Below are 21,588 nucleotides of genomic sequence, written 5' to 3' on the forward strand. Positions count from 1 at the left end.
TCAAGCTTACTTTAAAGAGTTCTGGAACTCTTCTGTGTTCAGCCCCTGAAGCTAACTTAAGTCATGAAATATATGTACTGAAATTTCCATAGATCTACATTTAAGTACAGGAGGCCAAATTGTGTTTCTATGCTAAATACTGTGTGTATTCACATCTTTGGATGCCAAGCCACTTACAGGTTGAGACTGAATGTACTGAAATCCATATAACTTACAGCAAACTTAAAATTCATCGTAGTATGAAATACCAGGTCCGCAGCTCAAAGAGGAGCTTATATAGGTATGCTTTGGTACAGCCACTTAAAACTTCATTATTCCCTTCTTTTGGAAGGATTATGATTCCATTGTGAAACTGGTGAAAACCTTAGAAAAACTGCCTACTTTTGACTTGGCGTCCCACCACCATGTGAGATTTCATTATGCATTTGCACTGAACAGGTAAGACTCTACCCTTCCTTCCGCTGTTGACTAGTAAATCAGTACTACAAACTTCACATATAGTTGGTAATCCTGGTTAAAGGTCTCCACTGGAATCTTTTTACACAGGTCTAGGGTTTTCACTGAAGCGATTTTGGGGACTCGGAGCTTTATGTTCAATCTAAGCTTTGTTTTCCTTTCATACTGTCATATTATATTCCTTTTCCTTTACCGTCTGATTTTTCTTTCCATAGGTCTGCATCAATATTTGAGGTTTCTGTTTTAGTACCTAAATCCGAGCAAACAAATACTACCAATGTTTTACCTCTGTAAAGTACACTTAGCGTTGCCGTTTGAGTGGCAGTGTTGCAGCATTTGTGCTGGCTTAGACATGCTCTTATTTAAGTCTGAGTTCTCCTGTTGTCAAGAGTCAGGAGGAAAGCTTCATCACGTGTTAATCAAAGGATTTTACCTTAATAGACAATTTTTCACATTCTCTGAAAACATGCACAAAATGTACCACATGCAGCAACAACCACTGCTTTCTTGGCTTAAATGGGACCCATGTCCTGACTTTTCTATATATTTTTGTGTTTTTAAAAATGAAATTCTGGAATGCTGGCAATCAGGCAAGGCATTAACAAGGGAACTTTTCGAGGAAATGAGAGATGTTCTGATCTCTTGGTGTTGTCACAGTAAAGATTGTGCTATTGATATTTAGAAGAGCAGACCCAGTCTCAGCAGGCGTTGATACAGATACAGAAACTGTCTCACAGATAAAATTTGTGAGAGAAGCAGAACGAATATTGTAATTCAGGTTTGCCAAGGAGGCTGAAAACTGCATATTGTGTCAAAGTGATGTCAAAAGTAAGTCATAGGCAACTAGTTGAAAAGATAAACCGTTTTAAAACAGAAACAACAGGTTTTTAACATGTTTAGACCCCCGAGGTCACTGTTTTCTACAACAGTCACCTCTGAAAACAGGATTTGGCTAGTTGACTCAGGCACTAAAAATATTTTCTGTTGCAAAACTGTAGTATAATCTTTTCAGGCAGACCCTTATACTCCATTGGTTTTGTTGGTTCATCTTGCAGACCAGGAGGTACATTTTTATAGAGAAGACTGTAAGATGTAGCCTTTGAGGGTATCTGGCATACAGAAGGTCTACATAGTGCCTCCAAAGGAGTTCAGATCTGATTTCCCTGTCCCATTTTCAAATTGAATTTACAGCCTGCAGTCAATGACAGCCATAAAAACATGTATGCCAAGAAGATATTACTTGGGGTAATTGTAACTTTCTCCGTATCTCGAATATAGAGGATGTTTCCTGGGCTAAAGCAGATCTGGAATACTCTGCACGTGTTAATATTTGCTGTGGAAGAAGCTGTTCCTCCTGCTTCTAATCTAGGTCACTAGTACAGAAGGACAGAGCAGCTCAGTTAGGATTAGTATGACCCAAATTAAGAAAGTGTGTGAACACACTGATGATGGTAGAAGAAGCAGAAAGAAAGGTAGGGACCTCTGTCTCTGGAGACCAGCAAAGTATAGGTGGCTCATATCACAAACCACTGCTGTGCCTTAATGTTTTTGTTCTCATTAAGTTCAGCTAGCTACTGTTTTCATCTGGGTTAGTGCTAGTCAATACAAGACACTGGCAGGATTATCCACCTGAAATTCCATTCTGAAAATAGCCCTTCTCTAATCAAAGTCAGCTGGCAAACATGAAGCTGCAGACTGTTGCTTTACTTGAGTGATCATAATGAGAAGACAAAAGGAATCAAACCTTCCACAAATGGTCAAGTGATCATTTGGCAGGGAATCCAAAATAACATAGACTCAAAGAGCTTGGTTATTTGCTTAGCTGAGATCACTTGATTGCTCTGCCTGGGACTGGGAGCACTTGTGCATCTCAGCTAAGTGCACCAGTCTTGCTGCACCGCTGTGGAAGTACTTGAGGAGCCTACTGCAAGTCTGCAGTCTGAGTAGACTTTCCTCATTCCTTAGAACTTGACTGGTCTGAAGGTTGGGAAGGAAGGGTACTTGGTTTGATGTATTCTTATCAGGCTAACATCAATAGAGGTTGGCCCAGCACGTGGACTTGCACCGTCTATTGTATTTTGGTTTTGTTTTTTTCCTCAGGAAAGGTGTTCATACTGTCTGCTGAAATACTTTTGCTCTGTTTTCTCAATTATTTTTTGTTGATACAAATACTCGTTCTTCCTCTGTTACCTAGTTCAGCTTGACTTAAGCCTATTCTTCCGCATCACTTCCTTCTGGAACTGTGTTCATGAGCTCATATTGCTTAGAGTACACATGCTCTGGCCTCTCATTTGACATTTCCTCTGCCTGTGCAGACATGCATTTGATATGTTCCTGCAAAGGGAAGAAAATTCCATTATTGAATCTCTGATAAAGTAGTATGTGCTTTAAGATAGCTGTGACTTTTGATCTTAAGAGACTTTTTAAAAGCCTTTTCGCTATCAAATGAGAATCTGTCAGTAGACCTAAAAACATGTTTGTATATTCCCTCAATTCAAATGATAGTTGTTCAAATTCTGCATGCAACTTCTCCAAAATAAAATAAAAACTAGCAAAAAATAAACAAAAAACCCTCTCCTGAAACCACAGAAGAATAGTTTTTGCTGAGAAAGGAGTCATTTGCTTGTTCAGCACACAAATAGGTAAAAACAGTTCTAAACTCTTGATACTGAATGATGTATGTATCCAAACTGAGTCACCAGGAAGTGTCTAATGCTTGCAGTTACGTGGTTTATTTGTATGAAATATTTTTGATATTACCTTATTGGTTTCACTTCCTAACCTTCTCTTATAGGGGAATTCAATCTGATTTGTGGTTTTTTTGTTTGCTTCACATTCGAAATGTATCTTAAAAAATCATAAACACAAGAAGGAATCTTTTGTCATTAAAGTATGAATTACTGTGAAATAAAGTTTAGATATGAAACCTGGGTTTATATCTTTACATTTTGTAAGAAAGTATTACTTTCTAAGGATTGCTCTTGAGGCTTGCTTTTGCTTTGCTCTAGCTGATACTTCACGGGGGAGAAAACATGCGTGGGGGGCTTTTATGAAGTTTTTTGTAAGTGTCCCATGATTTAAAATAGTATTTATAAAATAGCCCATTGCATCTAGGAGCACATTTTACATGGGTAAAACATATAAACAAATATAATCAAACTTTAAATATATAATTTAGCATATATTCAAATATGGTCATGAAAATGTATTTCTTGATAACTTCATTTTTTTAATTGAAATATTTATTTTTAATAGGCGAAATTTGCCTGGAGACAGACAGAAAGCTTTAGAAATTATGATTCCTTTGGTAGAACAGGAAGATCAAGTAGCTTCAGATATGTACTGCCTGGTTGGCCGAATTTACAAGGACATGTTTTTGGAATCTGGATTCATAGATATAGAAAGCAGGGACAAAGGGACGTTCTGGTGAGTACTGTTTTCCTGGTCTGTGTCCCTTTCTTAGCTTTGGGAAAACATTCCTTAAACAAGAATATATTTTCTTGGTCTCTGTCAAATATGAAGTTTCTTCCTTACTCTATTATTCTTATGAATCTGGGCCAGACAATAATCAGACTTGAATCAATTGGTCTATCTGCAGTCTGATAGATACTTACCAGGTAAGCATAAAGGTGCTGAGGTATAAATCTGCATTGATGCTTAGGATGTACCGTTTTGTCTTTTTTGACTTCCTTGCTCACGAGGAATATTACCTCATCATCACCATTTAATATTTTCATATTACAGTGGACTGTAGTACCACCAAGAGTCTAAGAAGCACACATTAGATTATACATTCTTATGATAATTTTAGAGGCAGGTATCATGTTATTGCTTCTGAAATGCACCAAAATGCTAACTTTAATGTGGAATACATTTTTTTTTAAAGTATTCTTTGTCTCTTATCTTATCCCTCAGGCTTTCAGTTCCCAAAAGACATATTTGTAATGGCAGCACTGGATGCCATCCTAGACTTTTGTCAGGATGAGCTGCTTTTCTCCATTACAATTCAGAAAGAGAATACAGAAAAATCACTGTTGTGCATATCCTGCACATCAGAACCTAGTTCTGTGCTCATCAGCTGCCTATTGAAGTAAATACTTAGAACTGAAAGCTTGCTTCTCTTTTCCTCATTTATCACTTTTTTCAGTAATCTTCAGATTAGAGCTGTCTTTGGTAAAAGTTTATATATTATTATTTACCATGTATGGTCTCAGAATGCAAGTACAATTCCTAACTGTTGGTCATGCTTTACACTTTTGTAAAGCTTACTGAACTTTAAAATATGTTAAAATAACAGGAAAGCAATGTATTGTTTCCCTCCTTCCCATTTCATAATTTTAAAGAAAAATTGTATTTTCTCTAAGACAAAGCTCATAAGCAACTTTTGAAATAATGTTTAAAAAAATATTTTGCTAATGTCATGAATTAATGTAAAAAGAAAACTGTAGTAGTTGTGTATACAAATACTAGGCATTACCATGAGCTAAACAGAATAAATAGATTTGCTGTTGTATATCTTTCTTTTTCCTCATTCTTACTTTTCATTTATCTGTTTAAGAACAGATAAACTGAGATTTTCAAACAGAATTAAGAAAGACTATATGTTTAACAGGGGTAATTACTTACTAGGGTATTTCACATATATCAGTCATGATGCTCATCTATTTGACGAGGTGCAATGATCGCATTCGGGCGTAAAACCTTGCAAAAGGACAGGAGGCTGGCAGCTCCTGCAGTGGGGTGGGGTGGGGATGCTGACAAGTCAGCCCCTAAAAATAATCCCTGAAGTCTCTGGCAAAGAAGACCCAACACAGACTGCTTGGTGGGCCAGCTGCCATAGGGCTAGGTTGTGTCAGTTAGGCTGGAATTTGGCCTATCTGCTACAGGTTCCATCCACTCGCTTTTAGTTTGTACTTCGTTGGACGTTGATTTGAATTCTAGTGCTAGTCATACAGCAGGCTTGGTGGGGCTGAAAGGTTGAGCCATAACCCAACCGATGGCTCCTGGGAGGGAGCAGAGCTACTACGGGTGCTACAGCGGGGGCAGGAGTAAGGTGCACACAGGAACAACGCCTCCATGGTAGTGTTAGTTTATGTTGAGATAAGGGTTCTTATCTCTGTTTTTTAGACAAATGAGGATGCAGGAGAAGTATAGTGAATTGTATAAGGAAAGAATTTGGCAGCAGAACCAAAGTACTGGTTTTGCAACAGCCTGTGATGTGAAGGTACTTCAGCCTATTTAAAAAAAAAAAGGCAGTAAGTTTGCTTTTATGACAATTAAAAAGCAGAATAAAAGACATTTATATAAATATGAGACAAGAAATGAAAGACTAATTATTAACTGTCACTTTCTTGTTGCTTACTGACAGTGTAAATCAGACTCACCAATGCTGTCTTTATTCAGAATTTCTTACTGCTACCTCTCTAATTCAGTGTCCACATTGCAACATTTTCCCAAATGTCAGCTTCAATTTCTTGATGGCAATTTAATTGCATCAGCTAAGCCAACCTCTAACTTTATAGGCAGATTTTTAAACCTGACTGCTTTTCCACAATGCTGCACAGGTGCTTCCAGTGATACTTAGGGTTTGACAAGGCACACCAATTGCACCTGCTGAATTTAAATCAGTTCAGTGAACAGATATGACTTGAGTTATTTGGAAAGTGTGAACATTTTCATCTGTTCAAAATTAATTATTACAGATTTTTTTTTTATTTTTGTTTGTAAATTATTGCTGTGCAAACTGTGGATATAAGGCAGATTCGAGAATGTCAGCACAGGATCACAACAGATGTAAAATTATGCTTTTGGTTATAAGGATTCAGGAGACTTAAATAAGACTTCAGAGTTCCAAGATACTAGTATTTCTTGGTGCAGATAGCATGTAGATGGCTAGAAAGATAAGTTTCAACTATGGGGAAGGGAGAAGCATCATGTCTATATTTGGTTCCTGATTGTTTTTTTCTTATGCATGTTGCAAAAATTGTGTTAGAGGATGGTACTTGTCAGTCTAAGTATAAAGAAGCCAAGGACTGAGCATAATAAAGGAAATCAGTCTTATTATCCTATGAATTGGTTTCTTAGTCTGTGAGGGTCACAGCACATATTTTTTGGGTGTATGGCTGTTTTCATTGCCTGTATATGACATGGCATAAATAAAGGCATCCTTTTTGTGGGGCTGTTACATCAATTGTGTCTGCAAGCAGTGACTATTTTGTATGCCTAAGGTCATCTCTATTTCTTTTGCCTGTATGATTAACATTGTTTACAGCACAAATGTTCCCACTTGATGTGCATTAGAGATACAAAACTTCAGAATTTAAAAGCAAAGGAGGTATGTATCTGTCCTAGAACTAGAGCAATTTGGGTAGTCATGCGAGAAATCAGGCATTTTGTGGCAAAATGAATAGGCGGAAGCATGAAGTCTCCTGTATTGAAACAAACAGTACTTATTTTCAAGGTTTTTTCTTCTTTTCTGTCAATTATTCTGCCAATCTTTCCTCTCTTTCCTGATACTGCATGACAATTACAGCATGAAAGATCACTAGGGGAGGAAAGGGAGTCCAGTTTCCAAAGTTGTCCTGTCTCTAAACCAATTATGCCAGCCAACTGGTCTCCTCCAAATGTATTTGTTTAGAATCAATGAGGGTCTTTCTGCTTCATTGGTGGCTTTTTATTAGGTTTATTTTTTGTGATGGTATGTTGTTTTAGTGACCAAAAATGTTTTGTATGTGTTTTCTTCCTTATTTTCTTGTAACTGACAGCAGAAGAGGAAAGGCAGATGATGAAAGAAAAGAAGAAATTGTCTGCTCAGATCCTTATGCAGGGTTTTTTAAAGGAGTGCTAGACTCTTGTCTAATGATTAAGTTCTTGGAGGTGGGCAGAGCTATAGTACAGGAAGAGCATGTATGTAGTAGATTGAAGAGGAACGTGTCTTGCAGTTTTAGAAAGCAGAGCTTTAGAGCAGGGAAAAAAGGTATATATTGGGCCTGCTAGGATCAAAATATCATAATTTTGCTTTCATGTCAAAGTGTGGTCTGGAAGCCAAATCCTCAGGTTTTGTATAGTTTTTTCTTTCCTTCCTTATGTATTAATCTTACAACATGCTTCATTTTTGTAATCTGTATGTTTGCCTGGGTTTTTCCTCTCCTTTTGAATGTAATTATAAACTTCATTCCTTTTATTACAGTGCAGTAGTGTTAACTGCATCTGTTGTGCTCCCTACCTCACATATGTTAGTTTCGTTTACCTTCTTACAGAGGTGCATATATAAAACCAAATTATGTTCGTATTCAATAGAACAAGTTTAAAACACTGTAGATTTCTTCTGTTTTGTCATCGAGACTTACATTACTAGGATTAAGTCTGCTCTGTTTGTGTGACACCCCTGGACTTCTTTTAAGACAAGATTTGAGCTAGGTGAATACCACTGCCATTCCCTCACTCTCTTGTTCATTCCCTCTTGAGAAGAATCAAATCTAGCGTTGTCCATTCCTTATGTGAATAGACTTATGAGGACAAAGTTAGTAAAGAATAAACCTTGTAGTAGCTGAAATCATGGCTGAATGCAAAGCGTGTTTTTTGTGTTTCTGAGCTTATGCATTTTGATATGCATGTATGTCACTGGAGCAGATCAGTCTAAAGGTTCAAGTTATTAAAAATCCATATATTTAAGAGTAAATTAAAGAGCCTATTAATAAATAAAACTGTGAAACGGGTCTATTACAAGTTGATAATATTTTCTTTTAAACTCAATGGAAGAATTGCAAATCTAGTAAGAGACTATAAATTTACTGGGGTGGGTGACTGTAGTCTGTACTTGTGTGAAGGGAAAGAAGTGTGAGGAGCAAGTGTATGTTATAAGTATCAAACTCCTAAATAATTGCCAAAAATCATGTGTGGAAAACAGTAAAATATTTTTCCTTCCATGGATTTTTGCTGTGTAAACAGAAGATAAGCACTTAAAGTACCTAAAAGTATAATTATGTACCTATTAGATTGCATTATTTAGGAAGTAAACTTGTGTGTTTGTTTTTTCTAGGTTCAAGAAGGCATTTGAGTCAGAGCCAACATTGCAGTCAGGAATCAATTATGCAGTTCTCCTCCTGGCAGCTGGACATTGCTTTGATACTTCCTTTGAGCTTCGGAAAGTTGGTAATTATAGCTTGCAAATTCACAGTGAAATTGCTTTCTAGTGAAAGTATAACACCACCCACTGTCACAAGGGAAAAAAAAATCTAATGGTTGTGTATGAAAGCTTTGATATTGAGTATGTGAACATCTAAATTAGTCTCTCGCACCACCGTTAATCCCACCTGATTGATGGTGTGCACTGTCATGAAGACCCGGTTCCGGACTGAAAGTCTACAGGTTACCAGAGCTCAGTGAAAACTGACAGTCCTTCTTTTCAGTGCTGTCTTTTTTGTGAGCCAGAAGGAACAGTTGAAGGGAAAATCCAGTTCTAGGTAGCAGTCTTTAAAAAAAAAAAAAATAACAAAAAAATCCACCTATGGAATGCTTGGAAATACAGACAAAGAGCCTATCCTTACAGTGGTGAAAATACTTGACTTGATGTTGGGGGGTGGATTAAGAGGTGAAAGAATCATGTTTCTCTTCAGATGTTCTCCTGAGGTTTCCTGAACCTCTGTATTAAGGGGTCTGTCTTGTTTGTGATTTTGTGATTTTACTGTATTTGAGGAGAACGCAAAGTCTCAAGGAATTCACAAGAGAGAGCACTGAAAGTTGTAATAGGTAGTAAAATATACTTTCTAACTGGCATTTTTTTCCATTAAATTATATAATTCTTGACTTATTGCAAATTCTTTTTTTAATCCTTTAAGCAGAAGGAAGCAATGTTTGTCATTCCACGGGATCTGTCTGTAATGAGCCACTGCACTAGTTTAGAAGTTATGTGTGCAGTTTATCTCTGGAAGTAAAGTTCTAGATGAAGAATTTTTTTGAGCATGAAGCTCTGAGATGGTTACTTTCATATAGATTATAGAAGTGGAATTTTATGTTTTTGTTGCTTTAATGAAGCTACTTTAGATGTGATGGGCTGTGTAGAGTTGCCCCAACCACCATATTTGCCCTTCTGTAAGTGGATGAATTTGGGGGGGGGGGGGGGGGGCTTGGATAGAATGCTTTCATCTCCTACACTGAAATATGAATTCGTGTCAGTGTAGGTGGTAAAATAATATATACATTTTGCTTTCTACATAATATTTGCAAATATTCACTCAGCTGACTTGATTTTAAATTACAGATGGTGTAGTGCATCTGGACTATATTTATTATGTGGTTTAATTTGAATCCTTCCCTTTTAAAGAAAATTCAGTTGCACACAGACTATGGAAAACTAGATTTGGACAAGCTGATTAGCCAGATTTCATAAGTATGTTATTTGTAGGGATCAGATGTTTGGTGTCATCTTGTGAGTTTATCCAGTGTTTGCCCTACTGTTAGTGTGGAGAATGGTACAGAAGTTAAGGTTCCTTATTACTTAAGGTTCCATCCATGGCTGATGAATGTGATTTAGAGGAGAAATATCCGGTAGGTGTTTGGAAGTTAGTTTTGTTTTTTTAATGAGATGTTGGTGTGCCAGTCTCTCATGTAAATACTTAGGTGGTGTCTGCTGAAAACCCTTAAAGCAGACAATCCCTCCAGTGATCATAGAATCATATAAGAATAATACATCATAGAATGGTTTGGGTTAGAAGGGACCTTAAAAAATCATCAAATTCCACCCCCCACCCGCCATGGGCAGGGACACCTTCCACTAGGCCGCTACCTTACCACCCTCACAGTAAATAACTTCTTCCTAATATATAATCTAAACCTACCCTCTTTTAGTTTGAAACTGTTACCCCTTGTCTTCTCACTACAGTCCCTGGTAAAAGTGTCTCTCTCCATCTTTCCTGTAGGCCCTCTTCAGGTACTGTAAGGGATCTGCTAGTGTCTAATATTTATTATTTTGTTATAGGAAATATTGTAAAAATACTATAAGCTTCATCTATCTGTGTTAAAAGAAGATTTCAAATGCATGTATAGTACACACCCCGTGTGTATCATTGGTCATTGAGTTCTTGGTGTTAAGACTGTGGTCCACGTTGATATAATGAGCTTTGTCAGTTGACTTGAGTTGTCGTTGCCTTGGACTAATGTTAATGTTTTTAAACAAAAGTAAGCAAAACCACAGATTTTGTGCAATTTATTTTCTGTCCAAAGGATCTGTAATGCTTATGTTATTTTTCTGATGGTCGCTTCCTTGTTTTGATCTGTGTGTATAAGGACCATTCATTAGCAGCAGTTGGATCTTTCTGGCAGTGTTTTCAGCTTGGTGTCCACATGTAGCATTCTTATAGCACATAAAAATTACAGGAAGGCTGTCTTCTGGAGGGAGATGAGGAGGTGGGTGAGAGCAAGCTGATTGAAGTTCAGTCTAGGTTCCAGTGGAAATTATGTGGGTAGGTTGGGAAAGGCTAAGGAAAGATATTGTCCTTCACAGCACTTCAGAGGGTGTATGAGGCTGTAATTAGAAAATTCACATCTGGTTACATTGCCAATAATTTAATAAATCTGGTAAAACTAAGGATAACTCCAGTAACCAAAAGACTTTTTATCCATTTGCATCAGATCAAAAAATTGCCTTTTAAAAGTTCCTACCTATACTTGCCAGAATAATAGTTCAAAATGAAATGATCGAATAAAACATTAATAATATTGTATATTATATTTTCTGAACACTGTTGTTTTCTTAACCATATAAAATCACAGAAATTTGAGACAAAAACTTAAACACAGTGCTTTGCATTGGCAGTAATGATCTCTGCAGACTGGGCAACTTTGATACACAAAGGATCCAGCAATATGAATTGTTCTGTCAATATTTGAGCAAGGAAAGCAGTTTATTTATGAAGCCTTCATAGTAATGTTTAACTGGTAGTATCTTCTTACTGTATGTTATTTTCTTTGCAGCTGTGGGTATATTCATGGCATTAATGGCTATTCTGGCATTAATGGCTTCTGTATTTTTGCTCATTTTTAAGGCAAAAAAGTATTTTTGATAAAATGTGCTGGAATTCAGCTGATGCTTTTTTGTTGCTGGTTTTGCTTTTGTGAATGTGAAGTTTATCAAAAAAGGAGAGAATGTCTTGACTTTGCCTGGATGTTCTCACACTCTCAAACTTTTAAAGATGATGAGATTAAAATAAGTTAGAGAAAGTATAAGAGAAGGCCATAAACTTGGAATTCCATGTTTTCTCTTCAGGAATAAACGTCTTTCCCTAAGAAGCAAATAATGCTTTTAATTACACTGAAGTATTACTTTGTTCTGTATGTTACTCAGGCATGACAACTTGTTGGCAAGGGAGCACAAAGTGAAATACAGGCATGAAATAGACTATAGACCTCTTGTATTCAAAGTGTAAAATTGTATCCATTTATTTTCTGGGGTTGAGAACATAAACATATAAACAACAGCAGAAAACAAAATGGATTTTGTTGTCTGAAATCTAGTTAATGTAATAATATCTATTTCGATGAGATTTATTGCTGGCTTCCAGAATGAAATGTAGTCTGCTAGCTACTTAAGGAAAGTTAAGGGGAAAAAATATAGATCAGTTGCATTGAAATTTGTGAATACTCAGCCGTGAATATCAAGGACAATGGCAGGTGATGTGGGAGGGAAACTGCCGTAGTTGAGCAGTGTGGGAAAAGTCAATAAGTGGGCTACTGTGATGAAAAGGCTTGTCTAACAAGCTGGAAATTATTTTGTTTGCAGGGGATGGTGTAGCCTATCTCCTGTTTGCTATAAATATGCAGTAGCTAATGTGATCTAAAAATCATCCTGAAGACCACAGGGAAACTTGTAGCTTTCAGAAAACTTAGCAAGTCAAAATAAGACCTGAGGCTCTCCATAATCTCGAGTTGCTGAGGGACTTATGAATATTAATAGATGTCTTTCATTGGGGTAGGACTTGCGGCAATTAAAAGAACATCACTGCTGGAAGAAGGCCAGTGGATCATCTGTTCCTTCTGCATGGGACCTTGTCTATAAAGGTAAGTTTGGGGCTTGGGGCTTGTAAGTCAAAAAAAAAAAAAAAAAAAAAACAAACCACAAACAACAACAGCAGAAAAAAACGTAATAGGTGCCTTATTCAGCATCTGTTAAGTTTTTGCAGCTATGTTGTGTAGCCTAAGGCCCCAATTTACCTTTACAGATGAGGTCCATGCAAGAACATAGGTAATCTGACTGTGGCCTTGTCCTGACAGTGATGTCTTAAATTTCCTTTCTTGAGAAGCCTTTAGGAAGAGGGGGAGGGGAAATAAAAATCTGCTACCGCTTAGGGTGTTTGGAAGGCTTATAACGTTAACTGGTAAGTATATTTTCCATCTTATTTCATTAGAAACGGAGAGGCTGCAGTAACTTAAGCAATGAATAGATTTCAAATCGGGGAAATGGTTATTTTAAAAGTACATTAATACATTCCTGTGACCTATTATTTTTTTTTACTACAGGGGTAAAGATCAGCAGCCTGCTTGGTAAAAAGGGGAGCTTGGAGAAACTGCAGAGCTATTGGGAAGTAGGATCTTTCTTGGGGGCCAGTATGTTGGCTAATGACCACATAAGAGTGATCCAGGCTTCAGAAAAGCTGTTTAAGCTAAAGGCACCAGCATGGTAAGGTGATAAGTAAGATCGTGTACGTTACTGTATTTTAAAACATTGGACTCCTTCAGCTATCACAGTCAGCATTGTATTTAACTGGCAGATTTTGCTAGTCTGTGTGGAGTTTCATTGCACTTTACCTAGATTGGGGACTCTCTTCCTCTTTTCCCTTCACTCATGGATAGATGTGATATGGCTCTGTTTTGGTGGCTGAGAAGGACAGATTCACCATTGGCCTGGTGGTAGGGGTATGTGGGTTTAGTCATAATTGTCTGAATGTTTCTGGGAGTGCAGACAGCGTGGCTAAAGGGGCATGGATGTACCTTGGAATACTTTCGTGATTATTGCACATATCAGCTATTTTAAGAACTTGAATACGAATGAGCTATCTGGTGCAAGTTGATCTGATTATAATTGAGAAGAATTAAGATTAAAGTCCAATTAATGGAAAGGTTATTTGCAAATAATGGAAAGGATATGTATCTAGAGGTTAAAGGCAGCCCTGTAGACTTAATTTCTGTTATGCAGAGGCCAAAAGATGTGTGTTCTAACTGCAGTGCAGGCTTCTGGCACCTGTTCTGCTTTGGATGTGGGCAGCAAGTAGGGACCAGATGCTTACTCAAAGACTACAGACCTGTTAGCTGGGAAGAACCAAGATTTCTTTCTGACTCAAGTTGTCACTCTACCAATCAAGGCTTCCTGTATTGCAGCCTTATGTATTTTTGCCTTTGTATAAAGGTAGAAAAGTCTGTCTCCAGAAGCTGATCAGAGGGGAATCTATTTATGCTAAGACATGGAAATCCTGAACTTACTGGTACAACGTAAGAAACTGTTGAAATGGAGAACTCTGATTTTTCTGACCAAATACGTTGTTAAAAGCTGTTCAGAGCATGTTTATATGCAACACTGCCCATTTTTACTATGTGCATGTTGTACTGAGGAGCTGGATAGCACTCTAGGAATCTCCTGGTAGAGTTTTCTGGAGTTTATGAATGCCTGTTTGTCAGGATTTTATGTACCCAGTTCCTTTGGGATTTAAGCCTGTGGATTAAACTCTGAAAAAAACAGCATGCTCGCTTGTGCTTCAGAAAATTTCTCCTGTGAGCAATTCCTTCTCAGTCTGTTGCCTGATGTTCAGTAGAGTGCCCCAGTGTAAAGGGAAGTAGATACAGTACCTTATGCAAGATATCTGCACAATCTAAGAGGGAGAATTGGACAAGGTATATCTATGGAACTGTTCCCAAGAGGCCCTCTGAATTTGCATTTTATCTTCTTGTATATAGCCTGTAAATAAATTTTCTATGAATAGTCTAACAGCGATAAGGTGGTAGCTGTGATAAATCCTCTTTAGGCATATATATCTCTTTTCAGTTGTTTTCAGTAAAGAAAAAATGCCCAAGGCTGTTTGCAACTTTTTACAAAAATGCCCAAAGAAAACAATGTGATGAGGAGCCCCATAAACTAACCCTGCGAAGGAGAATATTGGAGAGGGGGATGAGCTGCACTCGAGAGACATTCAGCACTGCTGTTGTCCTTTCCCCAGTAATTCCAAAAAGGCTGTTTAGCATAATTGTTGTTGTCTTCATATGGTAATCAATTCCAGAAGCGCTGTGCTTCAAAAATCTGAATTAAACAACTGCCAGCGCAGATGCTATACAGAAAACAGAATAGTGTAGAAAGTTAAACTAGTGCAGTATTTTTTTGAGCTATGATTTGAGGTTGGTTTACTATCTTTATATACTATTTAAATATTATTTTATCATATAATATTTTATATACTTTTATATACTATACTATCATTTGAGATTGATTTACTATAGAAACAAGTTGGACATGGGCACATTTTGGTCCATAGGCGGAGGATTTAGGTATTTCAGGAAGCTTTTATGGTTTAGGATAGTAGACAGTATAAACAATCAGGAATATATGCAGGAAATTTTGTCCCAGAACTCATCTGTATTTCAGATTAATAATGTAGCTGCTGTGTTTCCAGTTCTAAATGAGGAACTGCTATTATTGAAAGCAGTCCGAGAGAACCGAAATTGTACTGACTGCCTTGGTGTTGCAGTGGTGGGTGCTTCAGTTATAATTAAGGGTAGACATTATTATTTGCAAACTGTATTTTATTTATTGTATATGCTTGAATGATCACAGGTACCTGAAGTCTATCGTAGAGACTATTTTGATATATCAGCATTTTAAGAAACTGAATCCTGAACAACATATGGCCAAACAGGAACTTGTGGACTTCTGGATGGACTTCCTTGTTGAAGCCACAAAGACAGATGTGACTGTAGTTAGATTTCCAGTAAGTGTGGTTTTTTGTTTTTAATTGTGACATGAAGGAAATGAATACAAAACACTGCGTGTTCGTAGGTTCCCAGACAATAAACTGCTTGTCCAGAAGAAATGCATTTGGCCTGCATATTAGACTGTCTTAATCGATTTCACATGGCTACAATGGGATTGCACAGTGTGTTCCAATAAAGTACTGAGAGTCAAAATAGATATTTAGTGTTTGCTACCAATGGGTATGCTTCTAAAACAAAACTTTGCAATGCATTCCAGGTGATACTATATTAAGATACATTTTGAAGAAAAGACATTTAATTCCAGTCTTTCTCTGACTCAACAGGCTTCGCATATCCTGTTGCCAACTAAGCATGTGCTCTGTTAGAGCTTAAAAATCTAGTGGAGGTAAAAATCAGACTAAACAGACAAATCTTTTTTTCAGCTACCAAACAACACATTTCAGTAATGCTGCACTATAACTTGTGTATATTTCTGATTTCTTGCACAAATACTCTGGTGAAATATTTTTATTAGATACCTTAGCGTTGTACAATGTGCTGTAAAAAGTTCTTTGCCTCTATATATTAATGATATACGATGAGGAAATAATGTCTTGGATATTCCTTTTAGCTAACAATTAGCAAATATAGGTTTTTGTTTTAAATAGTCGCTATTACCCCCCAAGATACTTGAAGTGCATACTTGTTTTGTACAGTTCTTCTGGCTTCAGGTTGTAAATGGGATAATAAATGATAAGGAGAATGTAGTGTTGAACAGCAATGGACTGAGACAGTGAAATGAAAGCAACATGGAACACTCTAGGGAGTCTCTTTCTGCTTCTCTGAGGAGAATGAGCCTAAAGTTTTGCAGAGAAACAAAATATTTTGAATCCACTCTTTTTAAAAAGAACACAGCCCAGTCTTATGATTTTGATGACAAAATGTCACAACTAAATACTTAAAATAGCCTCTGACTTACAGAACAGTCCAAGACAAATAATTTATTTTCTTATTAATATCAAAAGACAAAATGCTCATAGTAATAGCAAGAGCCAAAAGACACACTCAGTGACCACAGAGTTTGATTGTATTTGAAAACCTGTACAGGAAACTGTTCTGGTGTTGCTGACAGATGTCCTCTCTTGTTAAAAAAAAAAAATAAATATATATATATATATATATAAAAAATTGTGCCTATTCAAAAGCGAAACCATACCATGCAACAAGTCAACAAAATGAAACATAGTAACTTCTTTACATTTACAAATAACTATGTTTACAAAAAAAAAATCATCTTCTTTTAGAAAGTCTCAGAGCTTAAATTTAAGGACTTTGGGCATTGGTAGTCACTTAGCTGGCAGTTGGTCTCCTGCCTGGTAGCATTGGTGTCGTAATTTTCTTTGCAGCAATTAGAGGAACAAATGACGTGGCTTGTATAGCAAGTAGGCAGTAGCCTAACGACCTCAGTTCATGAAATGGTCTAAACCAGATTTTAAAAACTCTGTCTAGAGATGCAGATAGACACATTTGAAATTCCACTGGACATCCATTTACACAATTAAATGCCTCAGTGCCTTTCAAAATTTGGCCTTGTGCTTCTTTCAGTTTGTCCATGTGCTCATTGACTCTGTAGAAGCTGCTGGGACTTAGATTTGACTGATGGCTCTTTCCAATCATTCATTACTTTCTAAAGCAATTCTTTGAACTCCCAAAATCAGTTTGGTGGAAGATAGAGTAGCTTCTTCTTGAATTAATATAATACTTCTCGTTATTCAGAATGAGAATACCTTCCACACAGGCACTACAGATTTGTCACTTTAGACATCAGATTTTTACCTCTGAAAATCTATAAGAAACGCATAAACAGTTTTAATAAGAAACCACACTTCTTCAAATAGCCGAGCTTTGTTGACTTTTTCCCTTACAGGGTGTAGGTCTGGATGTAATTCATTATTAAAGTAGCAGATTGTCTTCATTTACCAAGTGGCTATGTTAGACTCAATCTTGATGTATTGTATCCCATCTCTTTTACATAATATTTCTAGTTTTAGTTTTATTCTAGGAGGTTTTCTATAATCTTTAGCTGTCAGCCTCTTGCAGTGATGCTTGTTGCTTATGAGAAAATCATTTAATCTGGTACTGTGGTTCACATTGGTCTAAATCAAAAGCAGTTCATTCTAACTCTAGGCTAATGTGTGTTTTCAAATTTACCCAAATGTACTTCTACCAAAGATAATTAAGGTACACCCTGAATCTTGTCTACATGGGAGATATGTTCTCGAATGGCATTGCAATGGAAGGACTTGTGACAGAAGGTTTTCTAAATCTGATGGCTGTCAGAGAATTCACTTGGAAAATTACACGTCACTCATAGCATGTATCTTAATTTAAAAAAATTGGCATTTTTTATCTTAAGTTACTGTGAGCCACACTAAACTAGCCCAGTACCTAAAACGCTATCATTCATCCTGTTTCCCCTGTTTTTCTTGCTCTAGCATGACTACAGAAATAGTTTTAAAAGATTTTAATACTTCATAAATTTTACATTTGGTACTAACTCTTGCATTTTATTTTCTACAAGGTTTTAATATTGGAACCAACAAAAATCTATCAACCCTCATATCTCTCCATCAACAGTGAAGCTGAGGAGAAGACTGTGTCTATCTGGCATGTGCTGCCTGATGACAAGGTATCATGATGTTGTCTGCAGTAGAAACTTTTTTCCACAATTTAAAAGTATGTGTGGAATATAAGGCATATAACACAAACGGTTGTATCTAATGTTAACTTCTGTAAAGGAGAGGGTGATTTAGCAACATATATGAAAATAATGTGCACATACATTGCCAGGTGTTTTTTCTTTTAAGTTTGAGCTGTCGCTTAATGTATCTTTGGTCTCCAGATTTTCGGTCTCCACTATCTTTAAAACTAACTTGCATCTTCTTTCAGGTTATTTATAACCAGTGTATAATATCAACAGATCTGTGGCTTAAGACTTCTTAAATAACTTGCAATATACTGTCATTATACAGATGATTGCATTGATGATAACTTCCTTCTCCAAGTGACAGAGGAACCAACAAGAAGTGCTGTGCTGGAGCTCATTCTTACCAAAGTTCAACAAGGCCAAGAGCAAGGTCCTACATCTGGGATAGGGCAATCCCAAGCACAAATGCAGTCAGGGTAGAGAATGGATTGAAAGAAGCCCTAATGAGAAAGACCTGGAGGTGTTGGTTGATGAGAAGCTCAATGTGATCTGGCAATGCGCACGTGCAGCCCAGAAAGCCTACCATATCCTGGGCTGCATCAAAAGCAGCGTGGCCAGCAAGGCGAGGGAGGTGATTCTCCCCCTTTTCTCTGCTCTTGTGAGGCCCCACCTGGAGCTCTGTGTTCAGCTCTGGGGCACCGAACACAAGAATCACAAAATCATAGAATCATTAAGGTTGGAAAAGACTTACAAGAACATCTGGTCCAACCATACTACACTGACACCCACTGAACCATGTCCCTAAGCACCAGGTCCAAACTTTTCTTAAACACCCCCAGAGACCAAGACTCCACCACCTCCCTGGGCCACCCATTCCAATGCCTGACTACTCTTTCTGAGAAGAAATGTCTCCTAAGTTCCAACCTAAACCTCCTCTGGTGCAACTTGAGGCCATTCCCTCTAGTCCTGTCACTAGTTATCTGCAAGTAGGGGCTGACCCCCAGCTCCCCACACCTTCCTTTCAGGTAGTTGTAGAGAGCAATGAGGTCTCCCTGAGCCTCCTCTTCTCCAGACTAAACACCCCCAGTTCCCTCAGCTGCTCCTCACAGGACTTGTGTTCCAGGCCCTTCACCAGCTTCATAGACCTTCTCTGGACACGTTCCAGGGCCTCGATATTCTTCTTGTAGGTAGGGGCCCAAAACTGAACACAGCACTCGAGGTGCAGCCTCACCAGAGCAGTGTACCTGTTCCTGCTGGCTACACTATTCCTGATAGAAGCCACGATGCCATTGGCCTTCTTGGCCACCTGGGCACACAGCTGGCTCATGTTCAGGTGAGCATCGACCAACACCCCCAGATCCTTTTCCTCTGCACAGCTTTCCAGCCACTCTGCCCCAAGCCTGTTGCGTTGCATGGGGCTGTTGTGACCAAAGTGCAGAACCCGGCACTTAGTCATGTTGAACCTCATTCCTTTGGCGTCTGCCCCATCAATCCAACCTCTTCAGGGCCTTCATACCCTCCATAAGATTGATGCTTCCCCTCAACTTGGTGTCCTGTGCAAATTTACTGAGGACATGAATGTATTAGAATGTGTCCAGAGGAGGGCTATGAAGATGATCAAAGAGCTGGAGCACCTCTCCTATGAAGACAGGCTGAGGGAGTTGGGGTTGTTCAGCCTGGAGAAGAGAAGACTCTGGGGAGACCACATTGCAACTTCCGAGTACCTAAAGGGGGCCTACAGGAAAGCTGGGGTGGGACTCTTTTTCAGGGAGTGTGGTGGCAGGACAAGAGATAATGGCTTTAAACTAAAAGAGGGTAGGTTTAGTATAGATACTAGGAAGAAATTCTTTACTTTGAGGGTGGTGAGGCCCTGGCACAGGCTGCCCAGAGAAGCTGTGGATGCCCCATCCCTGGAGGTGCTCAAGGCCAGGCTGGATGGGGCTTTGGGCAACCTGGTCTGGTGGGAGGTGTCCCTGCCCATGGCGGGGGGGGGGGGGGGGGAGGGGGCCGGACTGTGGATATTGGAATTATATGGTCTTTAAGGTCCCTTCCAACCCAAACCATTCTATCATCCTATGATTCTATGATGTAGTGTAATATGTACTCATACATGTTTTTTATAATGAACTTCCTGTACCCTCAGTATTACTTTTCAGCTGTGGTAAATATTCCTTTCATGTGAAAGTAATAAAGTCTTGTGTCTTAAAATAGCAGGGCAATCAATCAAGAGGCAAAGAAATATTTGGCAGAAGGATAGATAGACATTCAGAAGGTATAGAAATTGGAAATTCAGGGAATTCCTTAAGTCAAGGTGTGAGATAGCGAGATGTATTTAGAAAGCAGTTTAGAAACTCTGGAGATGCAAAGAGAGAGGAAGCAGTGAATGGTTATTACCTTCTGCGTTGCTTAGGAAGCAAACTGTTGGTAGGAGTGAAGATGGGGAAGACATCTTAGAACGCCAGAGAAAGAAGGGATCATAGAAACATGGAAGGGTTACATGAATAACGAATCAGGGCTGAGTCAGCTGGAATCAGAACATGTGAAATACAAGTGCTTCCTAAGAATTAGTACTGGTCATTCTTCTGTGGCAGCATTTTGATTGCTTGCAAGGTAGGACAAGGTAGGACAGTGAAGACCTACTTTCCAGGTAGTCAATACTTCAGCTTTTGTACTTATGCCATAAAGGATAAATGTTTTTGTATGCAGACTACATGATACAGTACTGCTTAGAATTTTTGTTGGAAGTTTGAGGAGAACGTAAATGAACAGTGCCTGAAATAGCACATTAGAGCACAAACTGAAATATTTGCATAGACCAATGAGTTTCTATTTGTGTTTTACTCTGACTTATGTTATTTTCAGCTAGGTTCAGCCTATGAGAATAACATTAAAAAATATTTTTATGTGGTTCCCAGACAAAAGCAAAGCTTACCACATAGCAAGTTATGATTTCAGTATGACAGGGTAAACCTTGCTATTGTAAAATATCTGTTCTGAAAGTGTTTCTGTACTTAGAATTTAGTCTATTTAGAAACCACTTGTACGTGCACGTGTTTTGGGTTTGTAGGTGTGGGATTTTTTTGGTGTGTAGTTCATTTGCAAACGTTACGTTCTGTTAAGTGGCTTGTCTATAGTATAGGAAGGAACATAGGACCAGAAAGGATGTTTTGGGCTATTGAGTCCTGTTGATCTCTGTTGCAGAAACCCCTGCTGTATAAAGTTTCGTATAGAATGATCAAGCTCCATCTGAATATTGGCGTAGTTTTCACAAGTGTTGTGTAAGTTTCACAAATGACTCTGTTGGAAAGCAGTTGGAGAATGTCACTGCACCTGTAAAAGAGCCTAGAGGTGGAATACTACTGCTGAAGTAGCAGAGTGCTGCTTTAGGTCTTCTAGCTTTCATTCTGAAGTAGTTTGTTGCCGTTCCATACTAATTTGTTCTTTTGTTTACACTGTTTATGTTAAATGGT

General features: G+C 38.0%; 1 protein-coding gene across 2 annotated transcripts in view; it reads left to right on the plus strand.

Moving 5' to 3' along the window:
* Positions 1-21,588, plus strand: part of MAP3K5 (mitogen-activated protein kinase kinase kinase 5) — a 101,705-nt gene that overhangs the window by 43,143 nt on the left and 36,974 nt on the right. For both annotated transcript variants that reach the window (XM_080585921.1, XM_080585922.1), the window contains exons 6-11: positions 332-438; positions 3,712-3,882; positions 8,498-8,610; positions 12,973-13,132; positions 15,275-15,428; positions 17,993-18,100. In XM_080585921.1, coding sequence (XP_080442047.1) covers positions 332-438; positions 3,712-3,882; positions 8,498-8,610; positions 12,973-13,132; positions 15,275-15,428; positions 17,993-18,100 — 813 coding nt within the window. The remainder of the gene's footprint in view (positions 1-331; positions 439-3,711; positions 3,883-8,497; positions 8,611-12,972; positions 13,133-15,274; positions 15,429-17,992; positions 18,101-21,588) is intronic.

This window comes from Anser brachyrhynchus, assembly GCF_964034855.1.
Source record: "Anser brachyrhynchus genome assembly, chromosome: 3".
Classification (NCBI taxonomy): domain Eukaryota; kingdom Metazoa; phylum Chordata; class Aves; order Anseriformes; family Anatidae; genus Anser; species Anser brachyrhynchus.